A 21520-nucleotide genomic window follows, 5' to 3' on the forward strand; every position below is an offset into this window, starting at 1 on the left:
TGGCATTTATTGTCCTATGTATACAGTACATACCCACTATTTGGTTTACATTCCTAGCAAATGGACAAACACAGCAAATAATGTATATGACCATAAATAGCCCTAAAAATGCCTATTTGTGATCGAAATCATATTTTTATTAAGACATTTTAAATTCAGTTTTCACACATTTATGTATAGTGTTATACTTGCAAAATGTCCTGTTACACATCATGTCTTGTCACCCTTTTTCTGCTAGAAAATGTCAGATTAATTTGCGAGACAGCGCCCTCTGCTGGATTCATAGTTGCTGTACTGTCCCCCCGCAGATAAGTGCCATCAAACCACTTTCTGTTTAAGTTAGCATATACTAAAATATATATTTTAAAATTTCTATAGGCGAGGGTCTACTGTACAGTGATATAGCACATATACCAGGGGTGTCCAAAGTGCAGCACGTGGCACAATGTAGAAATAACATTTTAAAAAATAATTGGGAAAAATAAGTAAAACGGTGGAATTTTAAATTTTGCAAAAAATATCAAAGTGGCCCCTTGCATCTTTTGATGTCTATTATTTAATTATAGCAAACATCACAAACAAGTACAGTGTTGTACAGAAAGTTGTAAAGCAGCAATTCAGTTTATGCTGACATGCTTTACTGTATACATATTTTCCACAAGTACTTACTTTAAAGGAAAACTGCACTTTTTGGGGAATTTTGCTCTGTGAAATCAATGTGCACAGGAAAGAAGTTCCGGTAATGCTTAAAATGATCAAAATATTATAAGTATTGCATGTTATCCTGAATACTGTAAGTATTGCATGTTATCCTGAATGTACCTGTCAGTGCATGGTCACAGAATGTATATAAAACATTGCTGATTTTTTTTAGAGGGCTTTATAGTCAAAATAGTTGTGTCTCAGTCCCATTGCTAGCTCCCTCGTGCTAACTGTTTTTCTTTCTTTAGAATGCACAGAAAAGTCAAAGATTTGTGTTCATGTTTCGCATTAAGATTGTGGACAATGGGCAAAATTCCCCCCAAAAAAGTGCAGTTTTCCTTTTTAAGTGCTTTTGACCAGCCCAGGAGTGGTGGTCTAAATTGCAGCCTTCACTTCGGTAAGCTCCTCTGTTCGTACCAGCACGCTCTCCATCATGTCAAAGGTGTGCAGGGCTGAATGGAGAGCCTGACGGGGGAACATTAGTAATCAGTATAATCACGTTATCACTAAAATCTACGGTTCAATTGAACAGCCACTTACCTGAATCTGAGATTCCGAGGTCATGTTAGGCAGTGTCTCGTCACCGACAGAAACAGAAATGACAGATGTCTCTGTGGAGAGGAACGTATAAAAACCAAAAAATAAGCGGACGTGTTGCGAGAGCTCGTGTGTGGTGGTCTGACCTTTGGCATTTCTCTTCTTCTTCTCCATGGTGTTTCTGAGCTCCCTCTCGTAGTGTGCTCTGGACATGTTAATCCCGACACGCAGGGGCTTCATGAACCTGTCTTCTATTTCATACAGCTCTGTCCAGATTCCTGTCTGTAAGGATGAGAAGATGAGTAGTATCGGTTGACATGAGTATCAGTAATGAAGTGCTGGAGAATATTGAGCATCTCATACAGTAATCCCTCGTGTATTGCAGTTAATTGGCTCCAGACCCAACCATGATAAGAATTTCTGCAAAGTACGATTCCTGATTTATAAATGAACTATTTTCACAGAAAACCTGCTTCATTCTTCTAAATATGGTTTTTAACATTGTTAGAGCCCTCTGGAAATGAAATAACACCCCTATAGTCACCTTTACATTCGTATTACCCAATATAGTAGACATAATCAGATAAAATAAGCCATTTAGAACATAAATAAGACTCATGCTCGTGTGTGTCACAAGAGTGAATCCGCAAAATTGTGGCGTGGGACGACTGTATGTTGATATTATGACGAGACGTGTTTGAGTCCCAGGAAGGAACTTTTTGGGGGTGGGTTAAGCAGTAATGTGGTAGAGTCACATGGTGGTGTTAGAATGATGGAGGAATTTACCTTGTTTTGAGTCACTTTGTCTCTTATCACGAGGTAACGCAGCAGGTTCAGAGACTCCATCAGTCTGTTATGAAGCAGTCAACACTGTTAAACTACACGATACCACCCAAACAGCTTATTTTACTGCTAATGGGTACGGTTTAGTCAAACACACAACAGTGCAATGTACCATCTGTATACAAGCCATTGCTTCATCATGAAGTGGATTTACAGGTGCGTGTTTACCTATCCAGGTACTGCAGGAGGTCAGTCTCCGGGCCGTCTGGGAGGCTGAAGACCAAGCGCAGCAAAGGAAGGAGATGAATCCCCTCAAACCAGCTGTTACTGTTGCCAGGCTACAGAAGACAAACGCGTGAGTATGAGCCACAGCAGACACTCACACTGACATTTACAGAGATTCCTCACCCGTAGCGCCACGTCGATCTGACTCCTGATGTTTTTGATGATGTAGCCTTCCACCCCTGAGTGATTGCTGGTCTTCAGCATGAACCTGAAACACGGCCGCCGGTTAGGCGGCGTTGGAGGAAAAGCGCTTTTCGAGACGGTGAGGCAGAACCTACTTGAAAAAATTGTACTTGGCCTCAAGATCAAACTTATCGATGCTCAGCTGGAACACCTTCAGACCTTTGGTTCTCTGTGGTAATGTGATGTTAGTGCAAATTCATCAATGTACCGTAATCACATCCAATAAAGCGGTATCATCATAATTCTGCCTTAACAGTAACAATACTCAGTTTGGACTTGCACTTGTTGCTATATTTAATAGGGCTAAAGCATAATTACCTCACAGGGCACAAAGGAACATGCCAGTTTGAATAACAGACTATTGAAACGTCTGTAAAACAGCACTACAGTAACCCCTTGTTTATCTCAGTTAACTGGTTCCAGACCTCACCGTGATAGGTGAATTTCTGCAAAGTAGGATTCCTTCTTTATAAACGCAATATTTTCGTAATCACAGCATAGACAACCTGCTTATGACCTCCCAAATATGTTTTTTTTAACATTATTGGAGCCCTCTAGACATGAAATATCAACCCTATTGTCACATTTACACTCCAATTATCCAAAATAGTAGACATAACAGAAAATAAGACATAAATAAGACATAACATTGGCTCACACGTTAGCATTGTGACTTCATTGTTTTTGTGCAGACATTGTACCTTCTGCGGTGGCTATTGTCTCAATGTGACATTACTGACACCTAGTGACCAGTGTACAGTACTACATGTCATGTCTTGAATGCATCTTCTGAACGCCTTATAATTGTATTTTAGTTTATTTAGCCCTTTTTATGTTTGAAAATGTTTAATTTAGGCCAAGAATACAATTTACTTAAATATGCTTTTTTTAAAAACTAATAAATAGGCCGTAGTCAACCACAAAACAGCGCTAATTAATTAATTAATCTATTTTGAAAACGCTGATAGAGTGAAGCTGTGAAATTTGAACGGTAAAGTGATGAGGGACGACAGCATATGCATTGCAAGATGAATTCATGTCAAAATATAATCATTAATCTGTATTAATCTACGCCAGGGCAGCTGTGGATACGGATGTAGATTACTACCACCAGTGTGAGACTGCACAGTGAACGAATAATCAATATCATCAATAATATGACTCACCAAATCATGTCTCGGACACATCGTCATGACTTTGGTTAGGTTCTAAAACAAAACAAGTGGCAAAATGAGCCACTTAATGTCATATACCAAAGATGCTTGTAATGCTTGTATGAAAGTTTACCTGAGGAACCGTGAGGAAGGTTTTGATTTCCAGCAGCTCTGCAGGCAGACTGCCGTCCTCCACACGCACAAGACTCTTTTCATAAAGCTCCTGTTACACAGTACAGCACATTGTAGTGGTGCATATTCAACATATGCTCCAGCTTGTATTTTTTCTTCATAACAAAGATAAAAAGCTATTAAAAAAAACGAGGAGTTTGACTCACCAGTCCTTTCTGAATCCTGAACTCTTCAGTTCTGACAATAACATGCATGGAAATGGTGTTAGGGGATAATAACAAGAACCACATCTGATTTGAACAATCATACCTATGATGCTGTAAATCATGCAGTATTGTAAAGTCTAATATTTAAAACAAAAAAAAACACTTCAACACCTGATGTGTAAATGTGCATGTGACGTGTTTTGAACAGAGATTGAAATGGTTGAATGAGTTCACCTGGACAGCAGGAGGCAGACATGCTCCATATTGCACCGGAGACAGAACACAGGACTGCAAGAAGTACGTACATACTTTATATCACCAAAATCAGCCTATTTGATGAACTTTGTACAAGTCAATATCATGTATCGGAGCTTCTCAAGTTCACATGAACCGGTACTCCAGGGTTATACACTCCACTCCAGTTGAAAAATTGCAAGAATTGACATTTTGTACTGTTGGATCTTAAGGAGGTGATCTTAAGTGGAGCTTTAAAATGCAAAAAGAAGAAATGGGAGTGAGACAAAAAAAAAATTCAATGATCAAAAGTTTAAGACCACAGCCTTTAAAAGCCCAAAATCTCTGCAAAAATGGGGATTCAGTGGCATTTCCTGTCAGGTATTCACACTGTCATGATCTCTTGATGGCAAAGGCAAAAAAGCTTTCTCTCTTTGAACACGGTCAGATTGTTGAGCTGCGTAAGCGAGGCCTCTCGCAGCGTGTCCTTACTGTTGAGGGTGGACGCAGTAAGACACAAAAAAGTCAAGTAGTAGACCCAAAAAATGTCACCGGCCCTGAGCTGGAGGATCCCCTTGGCTATCCGTCAAGACACGGGATGATCCTCGGCCCAAAGGAAGGATGTTACTGGTGCCGAGTGCCGTAATAACCATCAGAGTGCATCTGCGAGAGAAGGGTTATAAGAACAAAAAACATCTACATAGGCCTCGTTTCCTTCAGTGCCACCAAACATGGGACGTTGAAAGGTGGAAGAAAGTTTTATTCTCTGATGAGAAAAAAAATGCAACCTTGACAGTCCTGATGGCTTCCAACGTTAATTGGCATGACAAGGAGATCCACCTGAGATGTTTTCCATACAGCACAGTGGAGGGGGCGCCAACATGATCTGGGGTGGTTTGTCCTTCAGTGGAACAATGGAGCTTCAGGTTGTGCAGGGGTGTCAAACGGCAGCTGTCTATGCAAAGATGCTGCAGGGGGCAGCCCTGGGCCCTCGTCTGTGTGGTAATGACTGGCTTTTTCAACAGTTCACGATGCCCGTCCTAGAAAGGACTTCTTCCAGAGGAATAAACTCACGCTTTTGGACCATCCTGTCTGTTCCCCTGATCCAACTGAGAACATTTGGGGATGGATGGCAAGGGAGGTTTACAAAAATGGATATCAGATATCAGATGCCTTCTGTGAAGACATCTTCACCACCTGGAGCAACATTCACACTAGGCTCCTGGAAACAGCTGTGGTCTTCTGGTCAGCCGATGAACAGCCTATTTCACATTAATAGATGTTTTCAAAAAATTGCTTACTGAACTTTTTTTTGTTGTTTCACTCCCATTTCTTCTTTTTGTGTTATGAAGCTCTACTTAGAACAGTGATCCAACAGTGCAAAATGGTAATTCTTGCAATTTTTCAACGGGTTTAAATATTTTGATCAGGAGTGTGTAATGTGTGATGCCTTACTTAAAGACGCAGGGGAAGGTGTCAGCAGCCAGGTGATGGACGAACACCAGGTGAGCCAAGCTGGCGAGTGACTCTTTGGGATAACGCACGTCCTCCTCTAAAAACCCAGGCGCCTCCTTCCGTTTGGACAGGGGCTGGTGCACGAGGCCCGGCACGGACTCTCCAATAGCGTTGAGGTTCTTCTGCAGGATGCACACGAACACACTCAGCTCTAAATTTACATCACACATCCAAAGATAAGCAACTGAGGAGATCCTGATAGCATCGCTGGAGCCCTTAATCTTTTCATCCAATGGGATTGCTCTATTGTCATCTTCTATGCTTTTCACAGCAACTAGGGCAGTGATTCCCAACCACTCATCAGGTGTGCTGCAGGAAATTATCCAATTACACTTAATTGGTCCGAAAATGATTTATTTACTACAAATCTTTGTTCTATGCCAGCCACCTATAGTGACAGGCAATGCTCTACTACTAGATGGTAAGTGATGTAGGGTTTGTTATACCAAAATCTCTGTGGCAAAATTCCTGAGCGGAGAAAAAGCCAGCGTGTCCGGATCATTGAGCTGTACCTCCAGAAGGGGGCGACTCAGCGTGCTCATACAGCTGCAAAATAGAAACAATCATAAAATCAGGCACTCATGCAATGGGATAACAACATACAGTCATGGACGAAAGTCTTGTCATAGGTAGACAGTATGAAGTAAAAACCTCATAACTCCCTAACTAATCCTCCTATTGTTGAGAATTATGGTTTATATGAATCATTTTAGTCTTGGCATTCTCTGGTAAAAATGACACGACGTGTCTTTGAACCGTCTTGAATCAGTTATGTAATAGTCACAAATAGACAGGTTATTAGCTGGACAAAAGTCTTGTTACGTTTCAACAAACATTTCTTTGTTTCAGAACAACATCAAAGCATCATAGCAACAAGCATGTTGAACATTTTTACCATGAGAGATTTGATCATTTCAGTTTCGGCTGTGGCTTCCCTTAGCTTGGATGACGGTTGACATCTGGTGTTCTGGAAGGCTGTATTGCAGCACAGAAGCCAGCATTGAAGAAGAAGCAGCTGACTAATCGAGTTGTGTTTGCTAAAGACCACACCCCTGAGAAAGGCTGGACCACCAAAATGTGGGGAAAAGTTGACTTTTCAGATGAATCTTCAGTAGAATTGCACCCTAAGCGTCACCAGTACTGTCACAGACCTACAGGAACCCGCCTAAATCCAAGGTACACCCAGAAAACGGTCAAATTCGCAGGCGGGAAGAATGGTGTGGGGGTTCATCCGACATGGAGGAGGAAGGAAGAGCTGCAAAGTAGATGGAAACATCAACAGCATCAAATATCAACAGATTCTTGCTTCCCACTACATTCCAGAACACAAGAGGGGTCAGATCTTCCAGCAGGATGGCGCTCCATGCCATACATCAGTCTCTACCAAGAAATTTCTGCAGCAGAAGAAGATCAAAGTTCTCGAAAAGTGGCCCGCACAGTCCCCAGACATGAACATTATTGAGCACGTTTGGGCAAAAAGACACCTGGAAGACAAAGCCAAAGAATCTAGATGATGATTTTATGCCATCCCAGATGCCTTCATCAACTAGTTGTACGAGTCCCTGCCCAGGTGAATGTCAACCGTCATCCAAGCTAACGGAAGCCACAGCCGATACTGAAATGATCAAATCTCTCATGGTAAAAATGTTCTACATGCTTGTTGCTATGATGCTTTGATGTTGTTCTGAAACAAAGAAATGTTTGTTGAATAAATTTCAATCAAGTGTAAAACGTGACAAGACTTTTGTCCAGCTAATAACCTGTCTATTTGTGACTATTACATAACTGATTCAAGACGGTTCAAAGACACGTCGTGTCATTTTTACCAGAGAATGCCAAGACTAAAATGATTCATATGAACCATATTTCTCAACAATAGGAGGATTTGTTAAGGAGTTATGAGGTTTTTACTCCATACTGTCTACCTATGACAAGACTTTTGTCCATGACTGTAAACGAGTGAACCCTAAACCTCCTCACTTACAACTTCAGCAGTTCTGCCCTCAGCTCCTCTTTGTCCAGTAACACCCCGTCAGGTATGGCCAACATCTTCTTGCCGCTCAAGCTCTCATTCGGCTTGCCGTTACCGATAAAGCTGTCTTGTTTGGCCTCTTGGACAAAGGGCCTGACAAAGATTGTTAGGTCAGCGCAGCAACGACAAAGCGAGAAGACGTCATCCTCCTCTTGCTCCTTGGTGTGAGGTACGGGCAGTTTGGCTACCTGCTCCAGGACAGAGGACAAAGCCATGCCCAGAGATGACGCCTTACGGCTGCCCAGACGCTGGAGAACTGACAGCATGAAGACACGAGTTAGTGAAACAGAGTATCTGCCAGCTGGATGCTTCTAGAGCAGGAGTGTCCAAACTTTTTCCAGCGAGAGCCACATACCGAAAAATCAAAGGCCTCATGGGCCACTGTGGTATTTTACATTTTGTAAACCAACCCATGTAGATATACTAACAAGTTGTATATAATTCAAAACAAAGCACATTTTTTTTTACTATGAACTTTTACTTTGTTTGACCTTTTTGCTGCAATTTTTTTTGTTTTGTTTTGTTTGCCCAAATATTTCATCTTTAGTCTCGTAATACTTTTCTGGTAATATTATGACTTTATTTCCATAACAGTTTGACTTTATTCTCACAATGTTACAACTTTTTCCCAACCTAATTTAACAAAATTGCCCCTTTATTCTTTGTTTTGTTTCTCAAAATAAAAGAAACACATATTTTCTTGATATTATAATATTTCAATATTATGCGTGTAAATTATATTGTTTTCCCTCATATTCCAACTTTTTTTTCTCATAAAATTACTTTGTTTCTCTTAACATTATGACTTTATTTAACTAATATTTTAACTTTATACTCATAAAATTACTCTTCTTTTTTATTTGCAATAATAATCATATTAATCATGGATTAAATTATTATTCACTTCCATTATTAAATCACTCCTCAATCACACACTGGTGGTGGTAAACTACATCTGTATCCACAGCTGCCCTATGGTAAACTGCTGAAAATGTGGATGCCAATTCGCACCTACAGCCTCTCTGACGACCACCAGCCATTCATTCACATTCATACACCAGCGTGGGCAGCACTGGATGCACGATGGGTTAAGACACCACAACAGTGACTGGGATGGAGGAAGCAGGTACCATCCTCCTTAGAATGTGCCGAGGGCCAAGCTTCTCTTGGCCAGGCTTCGCGAACGAAGATTTTAGGGGCATTGACCATGTCTAGCGCAGGCGCGCTGGTGGCTGACGAGGGATTAGGAGGGTGGGAGGACGTGGAGCCTGTTCCTAGGGCCTGCGCAAAGGATTTTTTAGGTGAGAGACGGTGTGCGCATACCGTTTCCCACCCTATTACACCCAGGGTTAATCTGTCGTGGCCCGGCAAGCTGGGATGGCGACAGCGAGGTCCTCGGGTCGTAGGTTTTATATCAGACTGTCTTTGTCCTAGATGGACTGCTAACCAAAGCTGTCGAGCTCCGTCTACCCTGAAGTGCGGTAGAGGTAGTAGTAGTAGTAGTAGTACTTTATTAATCCCACAGCAGGGAAATTTACCTGTTACAGGTATGTGCTATATGTGGTATGTGACCTAGTCTGAAAGCATCAAGAAGACTCATAACAGACCGTGTTCTGGGAGGAACTGCTTGGCCAAGGATGGGGTGATCAGCACTGATGAAATACCTCTACTACCCCGTAGCCGAGGGCCAATAAAACAATAGTCACAGGCCACAGTCTGAACACCCCGGATCTAGCTGATGACATTCCAAACCTTTTTGTAGGGGCTTTAACAGTAGGTTGAGGCTCTCTGCTATGGCGGCAGGTTCCTCCTGCTCTAGCTGCTCCAGAAGGCCAATCAGCAACTCTTTTGGTCTGCAAGCCTGAGAAAGACAAACATCTATTAAATAGTTGGAACAGAAAAAATACAGAACGAAGAAAACGGATAATAACCTCAAGCAGGTGATTGAAAATGGCCAGGCAGTGAGGTAGGTTCTTATGTTCCTTTTTCAAAAGAACTTGAACCAGGGGAGGCAGAAGGTTCCATGCCATACACCTCACTATGTCCTACAGAATAGCAGACATCATCATCATCATCAACTTTATTTCAGACACATGCATGGTCCATAGAACAATATATATATATATATATATACTGTATATATACAGACCCTTTCCAAAAAATTAGAATGTCATGGAAAAGTTGTTTAATTTCCATAATTCCATTCAAAAAGTTAAACTTTCATAGATTATAGATTCAGGGCCCATAATTTAAACAATTAAGTGTTTATTTGTTTATTTTTACATAATTTGGGCTTCCAGCTCATTAAACCCACGAAAACAGGAATTCAAAAAATTAGAATACTGTGAAGAAATCAGCCCAAATTTTGCAGGGCATGAATGTTTTAAACTGAGTGTCACACACTAATCATCTACTAAACTCAAATCACCTGCACAGGCTTCCCCAGGGGTCATTAAATTGCTTCAGTTTGGTTCAATTGTCTCAGTTGGGTTCAATATGGGGAAGACTGTAGACATGACAACTGGCCAGAAGACCATCATTGATAGCCTCCATAGGATGGGTAAGCCACAAAAGTTCATAGCTAAGGAGGCTGGTTGTTCACAGAGTGCTGTGTCCAAGCATATCAATGGAAAGTCTAGAGGAAGGGCAAAATGTGGCAGGAGAAGATGCACCAGCAAAAGAGATGACCATGGGCTTCAGCGGATTATCAAACAGGGAAGATTCAAGAATCTGGCAGAGATCCAGAAAGAGTGGAATGAGGCATTCAGACGCATCCGGGAGATGGGCTACATCTGTCGGGTTCCTCGGGTCAAGCCACTTCTGAACCTGAGCCAACGTAGGAAGTGTCTCCACTGGGCCAAGGAGAAGAAGGACTGGACTGTTGGCCAGTGGTCCAAGGTCCTCTTTTCCGATGAAAGTAAAGTGTGCCTTTCATTTGGGAATCAAGGTCCAAGGGTTTGGAGGAAGACGGGTGAGGAACAGAACCCAAGATGCCTGAGGTCCAGTGTGAAATATCCACAGTCCGTCATGATTTGGGGTGCAATGTCCGGTGCAGGTGTTGGTAAACTCTGCTTTCTTAAATCCAAGGTCACCGCAACAGTCTACCAGAATGTTTTAGAGGACTTCATGATTCCTTCTGCTGAGGATCTGTATGGAGATGCAGATTTCATCTTCCAGCAGGACCTGACCCTGCCCATACCGCCAGAAGCACCAAAACCTGGTTTGATGCCGATGCCATCACAGTGCTTGACTGGCCAGCCAACTCACCGGACCTAAACCCCATTGAGAATCTATGGGGTATTCTCAAGAGGAAAATGAGGGGCACCAGACCCAACAACAAAGAGCTGACATGAAGCATCAAGGAAATCTGGGCTTCCATAACTCCCAGGCAATGCCACAGGCTGATTGCTTCAATGCCACGTCGCATCGAGGCAGTGTTTAAGGCAAAGGGATTCCCAACCAAGTATTGAAGATTGACATATCGTTTTGAACATACCATATTTTGATTGATTTGATGTGATCCTAATTTCTTTCTTTTTTTTCCTGCAAAAACTGAGAAGTAAATGGTGATTTCTTCACAGTATTCTAATTTTTTGAATTCCTGTTTTTGTGGGTTTTATGAGCTGGAAGCCCAAATTACATAAAAATAAACAAATAAACACTTGAAATCGTTTAAATTGTGGGCCCTGAATTTATAATCTATGAAAGTTTAACTTTTTGAATGGAATTATGGAAATTAAACAACTTTTCCATGACATTCTAATTTTTTGGAAAGGGTCTGTATATATATGTATTAAAAAAAACACACAATTAAAAATGGCTATCTCTTGCTACATAGATTAAGGCGCCAGTGTTTCCACAAGTGTTTTTTTATAATGCTGCCACAAGTGGGCAGTATACATAGGAATACAATGTGCTTTAAAAAGTGCAGTTTTAACAGATACTGAGCACATAGAAAACTTACGAACAAGCATATTAGCTTGTGCATATTGCATACAACATTGTCTATAAATGTCTCTATCATCTGTCAGGTCAGCGGATATGTAATGGCCCAAATATTTCACCTCATCATAGACTTTTAGCATGTTATCTGCCAGGGAGAAGTCAGGGAAAGTTAATTTAATGTCCTCTTTACTCCTGACAATCATAATATTGCTCTTTTCTGAATTATATATAATATCAAAGTCTAGGCCATACTGTGAACAAACCCTTAACTGCTGTAGACCAGCACTGTATGGACAGAAGATCACTAAATCGTCAGCATACATCAGGTGGTTTATGGTAGTATCACCAACCTAGCAGCCAGTCCTACATTTATTCAGCAGCTTAGATAGATCATCCATATACATGTTAAAAAGACAGGGAGACAAAATGCTGCCTTGTCGCACACCGTTACCAACATGAAAGGGAGATGATGCCAAGTTTCCCCATTTAACAGACATAGACTGCTGAGCATACCAAAACACTAACATTCTTATTAAATATTTTGGGACACCTCTATTATACAATTTGTGAAATAACCTTTCATGATTTATATGGTCAAAAGCCTTTGAGGCGTCAATAAAGCAAACAAAAATGGTAGTATTGTGCCTGTTGTACAGATCCATAATTTCCTTCAAGGTAAAAATGCACATATCTGTGCCACGCTCGGATTTGAAGCCAAACTGATTATCAGATGTCATGATAAACTTCTCCATTCTATTCAACATAGCCCTTTCCAAGACCTTTGATAAGGTACTTGCCAAAGCTATAAGACGATAATTATCTTTACTATTTATTTTTCCAGCTTTATTTTTCGCAATGAGCACTAAAATAACAGACAATATAGACTTTGGTAAGGTACCATGAATTAAAAACCCAGTAAAACATATTGCTAACATCGATGAGTTACATGTACAAGACAACTTCGGTCAACACAACTGTGCTGTATACCTGATTTTTGTCATCCAGGACGATACTGAGCACTTGAGCACCATTTCCTTCCTCGATGCATGTTCGACCAGCAGCCATAAAGACGTCATGGTCCTCTGTGGAGTACTTGTCAGCAGAGAGAGCTTGCTAGATGAGAGACACGCAACACAAATTATAAACTTTAAATTGTGTGAACCAAAATGCCAAAAACTGCATTGTAGCAGTTCACTTCTCTTAGCATTCACACAATACACAAGTTAATTTTTAACTGTAATCAACCCCACTATGATGCAATAAAGTTGTGGTTCTTTGAATAAACCTAAAATCCTACATCCTGGACTCACACATCTCTGGACTACATCACTGAACTGATCCAGAGCCATTCCGTTTGTCAGTTTGTCTTCACACAGCAGTCCTGACAAGTAATGACAAACATTATTTACGTTAAAACAGATTCTTGTACTCATTATACGGCAGACCAGTGGTTACAAAAAAAAAGTTAGCTTTGAAGGCCAATAATGACGTCAATAACACTATAACACCATTCACCGTAAACAAACGAGTTAATGCTAGCTTTGATAAGTCTAATTTAGCTTGGTGGTTAGACGGGCAAGAATACAATTTCAAAATACATTCTAGGTTTAGAATTAATTTTCAAATACTTACATATGTACCTAATTGGGAAAAAAACATTAAAACAATAAAAACCGAAAATGACCACGCGAGATTTTGAGACGTCCGGGTTTAAAGTTTGCTTCCTCTGGCTCGCCGTAGATTAATGACGTCACGGATCAAAGTTGAAATTGTTCCAAACAGAAAAAGCATGGAGTCCGAAGAGAGAAGAACCAGCTCTAGAGCTTCTAAAAAGGGTAAATCGGAGGGATTTTTGAACAAATAACACGCTCTAAATATGTCAACTCCTTCTTCCTATTGTATTGTTGTGGCAGGTGGAAAACACGTCAAAGTACAAAGCGCAGAAGAAGAAGCTAGAAGGTGTGTGGAGTGACATGTATTACTACTACAGTCAAACAAAAGTACTGTTTGGTTTGATTTACTCGCATATGACCGCGACTTAAACCTGTTAATACTCCCGTGGGGCAGGAGGGAGGTGGTCAGAGAGAAGCTTAGAGAGAGACTGGAACTGGAGAAAAGAGCCCTGCAGGTGGTGGAGCGTCTTCTTGAGGACAGTGTGGCCGAGAGCTTCTTGCTTGACTGTGTGAGTTTAGTTCCCTTTTTTGGGCCTAAGAACCTGAGACATGATATTTCTTATTTTAACTTACGAATGTGAAAAAAATCTCAGAGTCCTTGAGACCGAACCTCATACAAACATGTCAATAAAATTAAGGTATTATAGGATGATGTTAATTCATATTTCTTAAAAGGGAATCCTGTTATTTTCCTCACAGGCCAGGTTTATCACGGCTGCAAATTACAAAGATGCAGTAGAGGAAAGATCCATCACCAAACTCTGTGGTTATCCTTTATGTCCAAATAAACTGGGAAAGGTATCTGCATCCCTTCATCGTCATACGCTTGTGGCTACTAAATGATGTTTTTCTTCCTCATACTTAAGTTTGTTTACTTAACAGATCCCAAGACAACAATACACCATTTCTACTAAGCCCAATAAGGTGTATGACATCACAGAGCGCAAGGTGAGTACTACTACATGTGGCTCAACAGAACAGATACACTTATTGCACCTTAATGTACTGTTGTTACCCCCCTCTTACCCCCAGTGTTTTTGCAGTAACTTTTGCTATAAAGCCTCCAAAGAATTTGAGGTCCAGATATCAACAACACCACTTTGGCTCAGGCAGCATGAGAGGTATGTCTGCCCAACTCCCACAAGAACTATTTTTCCAATAGTCTTCCAAAGCGCGCACTTCCACATTTAATACTTCTATAATGTACACTGTGTACTTAGTTCCCGATTGGAACCATTATCGCCCGCTTACCGGATATGACGAACGCAATATTTGTCCACTTCCTTGTCTTCTCTTTTTTTTTTTTGTAATTGTGAATTGCAACCACTTGCGTTAGTCCCTCCCCCTTCTGCTACGGAGCCAAGATGGTGATGATTGAGGATGATTAGACTCAATTGCTGCACACGCATCATTTTGGGGCATATTGAATGCAACATCCAGGTAGTGGCGGATCACTACATTTTGTGGTACTTCTCAGTGTGAATTCCCTTATGCCGGCGTGTCCACTGTGATATTTTGTACATATGCTTAAACGTTATATACAGTATATATTTCAAGAAAAAAATTGCATCTCAGTTTTGTGACATAAGTAAAAAAGCCTATTATTAGTATGAACCTTGGTCTTTGCTCTTTTCCACATTTTTGCTGCTGTTTTTAAAATTTTTCCAAATATGTCAACTTTCTTTTCAAAGAATCTGTAACTTTTCTTTTCAGAATATGACTTTATTTGGATAATATTTTTAATTTATTCTCATAATAACTTTTTCCCCAACGTAATTTTTTATTTTGTTTTGTTTGGTTTTCATCATATTGCAACTTGGAAAAAATAACTTAATTTTTTCTTTAATATTTCAACTCTATGCTACTAAAATGACATTTTTCCTCATATTACTTGTTTATTCTCATAAAATTACAGCTGTTTATTTTTTTCATTTCTTCTGATTTTTTTTTAATTTTTTAACAATGTCAACTTTCTTCTCGTAAATGTTCTTCTCAGATTTATTACTTTATTCCCCTAATATTTGACTTTACTTAATTTATTCTCGTAACGTAACTTTTTCTGCAACCTAATTTTCCCCAAAATTACAACTCTATTTGTTGTTTTTCATAATACTACCACTTTTAATAAATGGCGTCTTTCAACTTTATCCTACTAAAATAATTTCTTGTGAAATTATATTTTTATGATGTGCCAAAGGCCAATAAAAAAAAACAGCAGCAGGCCGCAAATGGCCCCCCGGAAGCGCTTTGGACACCCCTGCCTTCCATCCATCCATCCATCCATTTTCCATGCCTCTTATGCTCACTAGGATCGCGGGTATACTGGAGCCTATTCCAGCTGACATCGGGAGAGAGGCGGGGTACACCCTGGACTGGTCGCCAGCCAATCGCAAGGCACATATAGACAAACAACCATTCACACTCACATTCATACCTATGGACAATTTAGAGTCGCCAATTAACCTAACATGGATGTTTTTGGAACGTGGGAGGAAGCCGGAATACCCGGAGAAAACCCTCGCACGCACGGGTAGAACATGCAAACCACCCCTACATTATGCACTCAAATTGCTAAGTATAAAGTGTGGAAGTCCGAGATTTGGAACACAGCCTAAAGTAATAAAAAGTCACAGTTAAGTTAGTAGTTAGTAATACTGTAGTTAAATGACAAGACAAAAGTAATGATGGCAACTTGACTTGAAGTCAAAAGTCCTTATTTTAACATGCATTTATGCTTGTAGTATTACGATTTTTAAAAATGACAATTTTCTGTAAATCTATTTTCTTGTAATAGTCTTTATGCGCTCTTCTGTTTTAATAATGACTGTCTCTTTTAATTCAGTGACTTTATTCAGTGTGGCCCCTTGTAATAACGTGACACATCCGTCCATCCATCCATTTTCTATGCCGTTCATCCTCACTTGGGTCGTATTAACTGAATTTTCTTGCAGTCCTCCAGAAATAAAGCTGATGAAGAAAGGAGATATGTATGTATTTGCTACAGTGACAACATTCCTTTACATTGCTCAAAATGTAATACTGTATAAGCTTATGAAAATGTCAACTCTTGTCCAGTGGGAGTTCTGGTAAGGAGGTGCTGCTGACACAGAGGCGCCTCCAGGAGCAGGACGTTGACCATCCAGTGAATACTCAATGTGAGGACCCTCATGAGCATGCGATTGCAACCTGCCACAGCGACAGCAGTGATGATGAGCTGGAGCAGGACTTCATTTCCAGTGTGGTCTCTCAGCAACAGAGACCCAGGGTGCACTGGCGTGACTTGAAGTCAAATGAAGAAAAGAAAGAAGGACGGGGGAAGCCTGTGAGGGTAAAGAAATTGACCGCAGAGGAAGATGGAGAAGTGCAAAGGCATCATGGGTCTTTTGCTAGCGAAACAGAGCTTGGAGCTGAAGAAGCTAAACAGCAATTGCACAAGGAAATCGGTGTGGAGGAGGTGACGGAAAACCTGAATTCATGCAGTCTGCACACTGAAGCAGCATCACAGCAACGCCATGCAACCACTCCTACTTCTTCTACTATTACTGAATCAACCCTCCAAACCGAAATCAGCTTGCCTGTATTGACAGAGATGAATACAGACAACAACGCTTCATCCAACCAGCCAAGCCTCAACATCATCCAAGTGGGGATGACCAAGCGAGGGGCACAAGGGCTCAGAGATCTCCTGAAGAACCACCCCCACCGGCCGGCAGTCAAACGGATTGGGCTGAATCTCCTTGAATCCCTAAGAGCAACGTTGAAGGAATGGCTGACAGATGAAACCCTGAAGTTCCTGCACTGTGCTGACCATCAGCTTGACTCTCCCCCTACCAACATGAAGGAAGAAGAAGAAGAGGAACTGGATGAAGATGACATAGAGGAGGAAGTGACGGCAGGAGGTCGAGGAGGGTGTGTTGCAGGCGAGCAGAAGAAACCTACAATGCCAGCTCCGGACTTTGAGATGCTTAAGAAGGAAACCCAGCAGCTGGGACTTAAAGTCAAAGAGTTTTATAATGGCACCTGTGTTCTTCCTGAGAAGGCAGAGGAGATGAATGGAAATGAAGTGAGTGATTCTGCACACACCGTGTGAATAAGTATGTAACAGTCAGTGACCACAAGGGGGCGCTATATCAAAACTTTTGACAGTGCTTTGCACTGAGGTTAGCGCTTTTGTCGCAGAAAGGACAGTACCCGTAGATCGCCTGATATTTTCTTAAGTACCAAAGTGTCTTTAGCATCTTCTAAGACCTTCATCAGCAACCGCAGTTCTATAGCTCAGTGAGTGGTCGGTAGACCTAAACAGTCACTTGATGTCTTGTTCTCCCGCCAGGTGGACCAGAGCACAAGTAACACCTCACTTCTGCCGCTTGTTGACTCCAAAGCTCAGCATCTCATCCAAAAGCGAATCACCGTGGAGAAGCTTGCCAGCTGGTGTGTGTGCCCTATAAACTGATTGTTCTGTCAATATTTAATTTAGTCTTTTTGTGTCCTCGTTATCAATAGCGCTATTTACGGCTGTGAACACCCATTCATAGTGACTGAGAGTTTTTCTTTTGTCTCAATTAGGCGTGTTTCAAAAGATCTCGCGAGATTAGAACGTGGCAAGATTTCTCGTCTGTGGGCACTAGGCCTGAGATGATGATAAATTCATTAATCACACAATCAATGAAAATGAATTCAATAATTTTTCCGGCTTCAATACATTGCCATGTGCGTACGTGTCTGTTTTCCTCGTCCCCAGCCTCCAAACAGGCAGGAGGGGGTTCACACTGTGCGTTGGTTTCAGCATCTTGGCGCCTTTTGACAGTCAGTCTCTTTGTCTCAGTGGGTGGAGGCGGGGCTGACAGCATACACACAGTGCAGAAGAGTGTAACGTAGTAGAAATTAAGTTCGTAGATTGCAAGATTGCGATATATTTTTTCATTGTACTTTTCTTAAAAGTAATGTTAATATCACGCCTCGTCTCTTTCTCATAGGCCCAATCTCGTGTATCCTCTTGTCTGGTGACGTGAGTGTCACATGACACCCTTAGTCTCAATGTAAGTGAACATATTTACAAACGCAAGCCAAGGAAGAGTCTACCCGATTTAGAGTTTTGTTTTAGAGCACATTAACTGTTAACTGTTTTGATGACTGCATCCATCGCATGCCACCTTGACACTTGCACAGATTTTGCCTCCGCATTGTTGCCCGTGACAATGCCTGTCATTTAGATGGTACGCCTGAAAAGCGTGAAGACTAGTTTGCATACTGTTTACGCATTCGTTACGCACTCGGCACGCAATTCGTGACCGAAAATGGTGCACACATTGGTACAGAATGCCATGTTTCCTTGCACAACTTCTTTGCACCTAAGTCAAGTGCTGTTTCCGTCTAGTACACAACGCATATTGTCCCCACATGAGTATGCATTGTCACCACCACTTCCCGCATCCATGAAGCAGCCGTGGCATTAGTTGGTCCCGCTTTTTGTACCGCATGACGCCAGACTGTAGCGGGCATCGCCCCTTCTTCATTAATTCCTCTATTTGCCAAGTAACCTAAAAGACAATGAACTCCAGAGAAGAAGCTCTGATTGCAGAAAAGAAAAGGTATAACCCTAACTGGAAGAATAGAAGGCACGTACTGTGTGGCCGACTTTGACCATTCCGATCACTTATTAACTTCACAAGGGAGATTCGAGAGGCTATAGAAATTACTTGAGAATTCCCCCCAATTTGTTGCAAGAGGTGCTGGAAAAGTTGACCCATTCCTGAGAGTGAGACACGCTTTGATGCACATAGGTTGCGGTGCGTTCACGAAGATTATGCGTGCCAGAAATGTTGAACATTTCCGAATTTCCTTTGTGCACATGTTCCGCATACTTCACACCTGTTTACGATGAATTTACTCACTGGCACGCAAAATTGCATACCACCGTAAATTCATGCTAGTGTCAAGGTGGCTTAATACTTTGGTACAGATTGAAAGGAGCTTAGGTTGTGGTGGAATAATGTTTGTCCTTCTCCATCTGCAGTCTCAAAAACATTGTGGGCCCGCTTAGTCTCACCTTGAGTGACATCACCAGTGACCTAAACAACCTGGTCAGGACATTCAGGTCAGTGCACCGCATACATCACACTTGCTGTCCTCTCCTACACACACATTTGACGTATTCATGTTTCACTGCAGCAACTGTTGCCAACTCATTATCTTATACCAGTATCTTATGCCAGGGGTGTCCAAATTTTTTCCACCGAGGTCCACTTAGGGAAAAATGAAAGGATGCAAGGGCCACTTTGTAGATATGCTCACAAGTTATATGTAGTTCAAGAAAATATTGCATCTCAGCTTTGTGATTTACGGGGGAAAGCCTGTTATTTGTAAGAACTTCGCTCTTTTGCTCTTTTTTTTCACCCTTTTGCTGTTGTCTTTCCTTTTTAATTTTCCAAATATTTCAACTTTCTTCTTAAATCCTTTTCCATTTTGTTTTCGTATTATTATGACTAATTTTCCAGGAAGTTCAACTTTATTTTGTTTCTCATGTTAGGTCTCTTAAAAAAAAAAAAAAAACAACCTTTTTTTTTTAAATACTCCTTTAATATTTCAACCAAGCACCTAAAATAACATTGTTTTTCATGATTTTATGAGTTTATTCTCATAAAATTGTGACGTTTTTTCTCGTTAGAGTACATCGTTTTTTTTCTTAATATTTTTTTCACTTTATTCTTGTAAAATTGCAGCTTTTTGTTCTACTTCTGCTGCTGTTGTTTTTTTCAATTTTTCAACTTTCTTCTTGTGAAATTTTCTTCTCATAATTCTGACTTTATTCCAGTAATATTTTGTCTTTATTCTAGCAAAAAAAAAAAAAAAATTAGTAACAAAAATGACAACTTTCTTAGTTGTTTCTTTGTCGCTCATAATATTAGGATTTAAAAAAAACCTCTTGATATTTCAACTTTATGCCACTAAAATGATGTCGTTTTCCTCATAATAACATCTTATGTGAATGAAGAGACACCATTTATTTTCACACAAGCGACTACGCAACAGCATATGTCAAAGCCCAAAGCAAGCTGAGCTGCAGTGTTGTTGGTTGCACAGATAGTCACACATCATGAAATCACCACCCAGCCATAGAGGACATTGGGGCAAAGTGGAGTATCTTTTGTGTGTTTTGACCGAAGCAAGTTACAGACATGTTAAGACACCTAGGAACTGTTGTTAAGTGTAAACGTGGCATATCTCTGATGTAATGAATGTGATTGCACACACAAACAAATGCCCGCTGCCACTGAGACACTGTGTGTTCCCATTGGCTGCTTAAGATGTTTTCAACAGGTTTGCTATTAAATCACCGTGTCAGTGATTTAAGACAAGCTTCCAGGAATTCTTTTTTTTTTTTTTTTTTTTTTTGAGCCGAGAGGCCCCTGCTGACACACTTTAAGTGCTGACAGAAAGACATATATCATTACACCATATACAGCATGCCATGGTTGTGCTGGTGGCTCTCACCATGTACAGTTTATATTCATACTCACATTCAGCGTCAGGTTTTTGCACCTGCTGAGACAGCGATGTATCATGTTGGGAATGACTTCACCATTTTGATTTAATATTATTAAATCCCCACAGGTTTACCAACACCAACATCATCCACAAAACTCCAGAGTGGACCCTCATCGCTGTTGTGATCCTCCATCTGTAAGTGCGGCTTCTACACGCATATATCACGTTTTCCCCTCTATAGGACTAGGACTCGGCTTGACAATGTATTTTAAAAATCATAGTAATGAATCCATAATTTCCCAGTCAAGGCACATCCCTAATTAAGGTTGGATTTGTTCCATTGAAATATTAAATATTCATGCTACAAAGGACTTGTCATAGGCCAGGGGTGTCCAATTTGTGGCCTGCGGTTGTTGTTTTTTCATTGGCCCACAGCACATACTAAAAATATCATTTAACAAGAAAAGCAATAATGGAAAAATCAGCAGGAATTTTCCAAGAATAAAGTGAAAATATTAAGATAAAAATGATGTAACCTAACAAGAAAATAATCTTACAAAAATCCCATCATGTTCATAGCATAAAGTTGAAATATTGAAGAAAAATACCTGTATGGTATTTTTATCAACCAATAAAGTTCAATTTTTTTTA

The 21520-nt window shown here is 40.7% G+C and overlaps 2 protein-coding genes across 6 annotated transcripts in view; one reads left to right on the plus strand and one right to left on the minus strand.

Annotated features, from left to right (window-relative positions):
• glmna (glomulin, FKBP associated protein a) lies at positions 1-13443 on the minus strand. Its single transcript, XM_054766772.1, has 19 exons — positions 13341-13443; positions 13019-13089; positions 12696-12821; positions 9695-9808; positions 9516-9624; positions 7716-8019; positions 6178-6277; positions 5672-5853; positions 4217-4270; positions 3983-4013; positions 3778-3867; positions 3657-3698; positions 2586-2659; positions 2431-2515; positions 2251-2360; positions 2026-2089; positions 1386-1521; positions 1243-1313; positions 1-1167 (listed from the first exon to the last, which is right to left on the minus strand). Exons 2-19 carry the CDS (start codon positions 13055-13057, stop codon positions 1078-1080), a joined length of 1821 nt encoding a protein of 606 aa, XP_054622747.1. The 5' UTR covers positions 13058-13089; positions 13341-13443; the 3' UTR covers positions 1-1077.
• The window catches only part of rpap2 (RNA polymerase II associated protein 2), a 15990-nt gene continuing 7910 nt past the window's right edge, over positions 13441-21520 (plus strand). For all 5 annotated transcript variants that reach the window (XR_008569477.1, XR_008569478.1, XR_008569479.1 and 2 more), the window contains exons 1-11: positions 13441-13543; positions 13622-13667; positions 13776-13890; positions 14081-14179; positions 14264-14329; positions 14414-14502; positions 16333-16368; positions 16457-17444; positions 17712-17812; positions 19398-19478; positions 20996-21064. Coding sequence is in view for 2 of the 5 variants with exons in the window: in XM_054766771.1 (XP_054622746.1) it covers positions 13453-13543; positions 13622-13667; positions 13776-13890; positions 14081-14179; positions 14264-14329; positions 14414-14502; positions 16333-16368; positions 16457-17444; positions 17712-17812; positions 19398-19478; positions 20996-21064 (1781 nt within the window). In the remaining 3 variants the exon portion in view is untranslated. The remainder of the gene's footprint in view (positions 13544-13621; positions 13668-13775; positions 13891-14080; positions 14180-14263; positions 14330-14413; positions 14503-16332; positions 16369-16456; positions 17445-17711; positions 17813-19397; positions 19479-20995; positions 21065-21520) is intronic.

Source organism: Dunckerocampus dactyliophorus, chromosome 2 (assembly GCF_027744805.1).
Source record: "Dunckerocampus dactyliophorus isolate RoL2022-P2 chromosome 2, RoL_Ddac_1.1, whole genome shotgun sequence".
Classification (NCBI taxonomy): Eukaryota; Metazoa; Chordata; class Actinopteri; order Syngnathiformes; family Syngnathidae; genus Dunckerocampus; species Dunckerocampus dactyliophorus.

Excerpts from the sequence above, each read along its gene's own strand:
- glmna (XM_054766772.1), bottom strand. The coding sequence starts at position 13,057 with ATGGCTCTGGATCAGTTCAGTGATGTAGTCCAGAGATGT. Across the intron at positions 3,868-3,982 it reads TCAGGATTCAGAAAGGACTG|GAGCTTTATGAAAAGAGTCT; the intron begins GTGAGTCAAACT and ends ACTGTGTAACAG. Across the intron at positions 1,314-1,385 it reads GAAGAAGAGAAATGCCAAAG|AGACATCTGTCATTTCTGTT; the intron begins GTCAGACCACCA and ends TCCTCTCCACAG.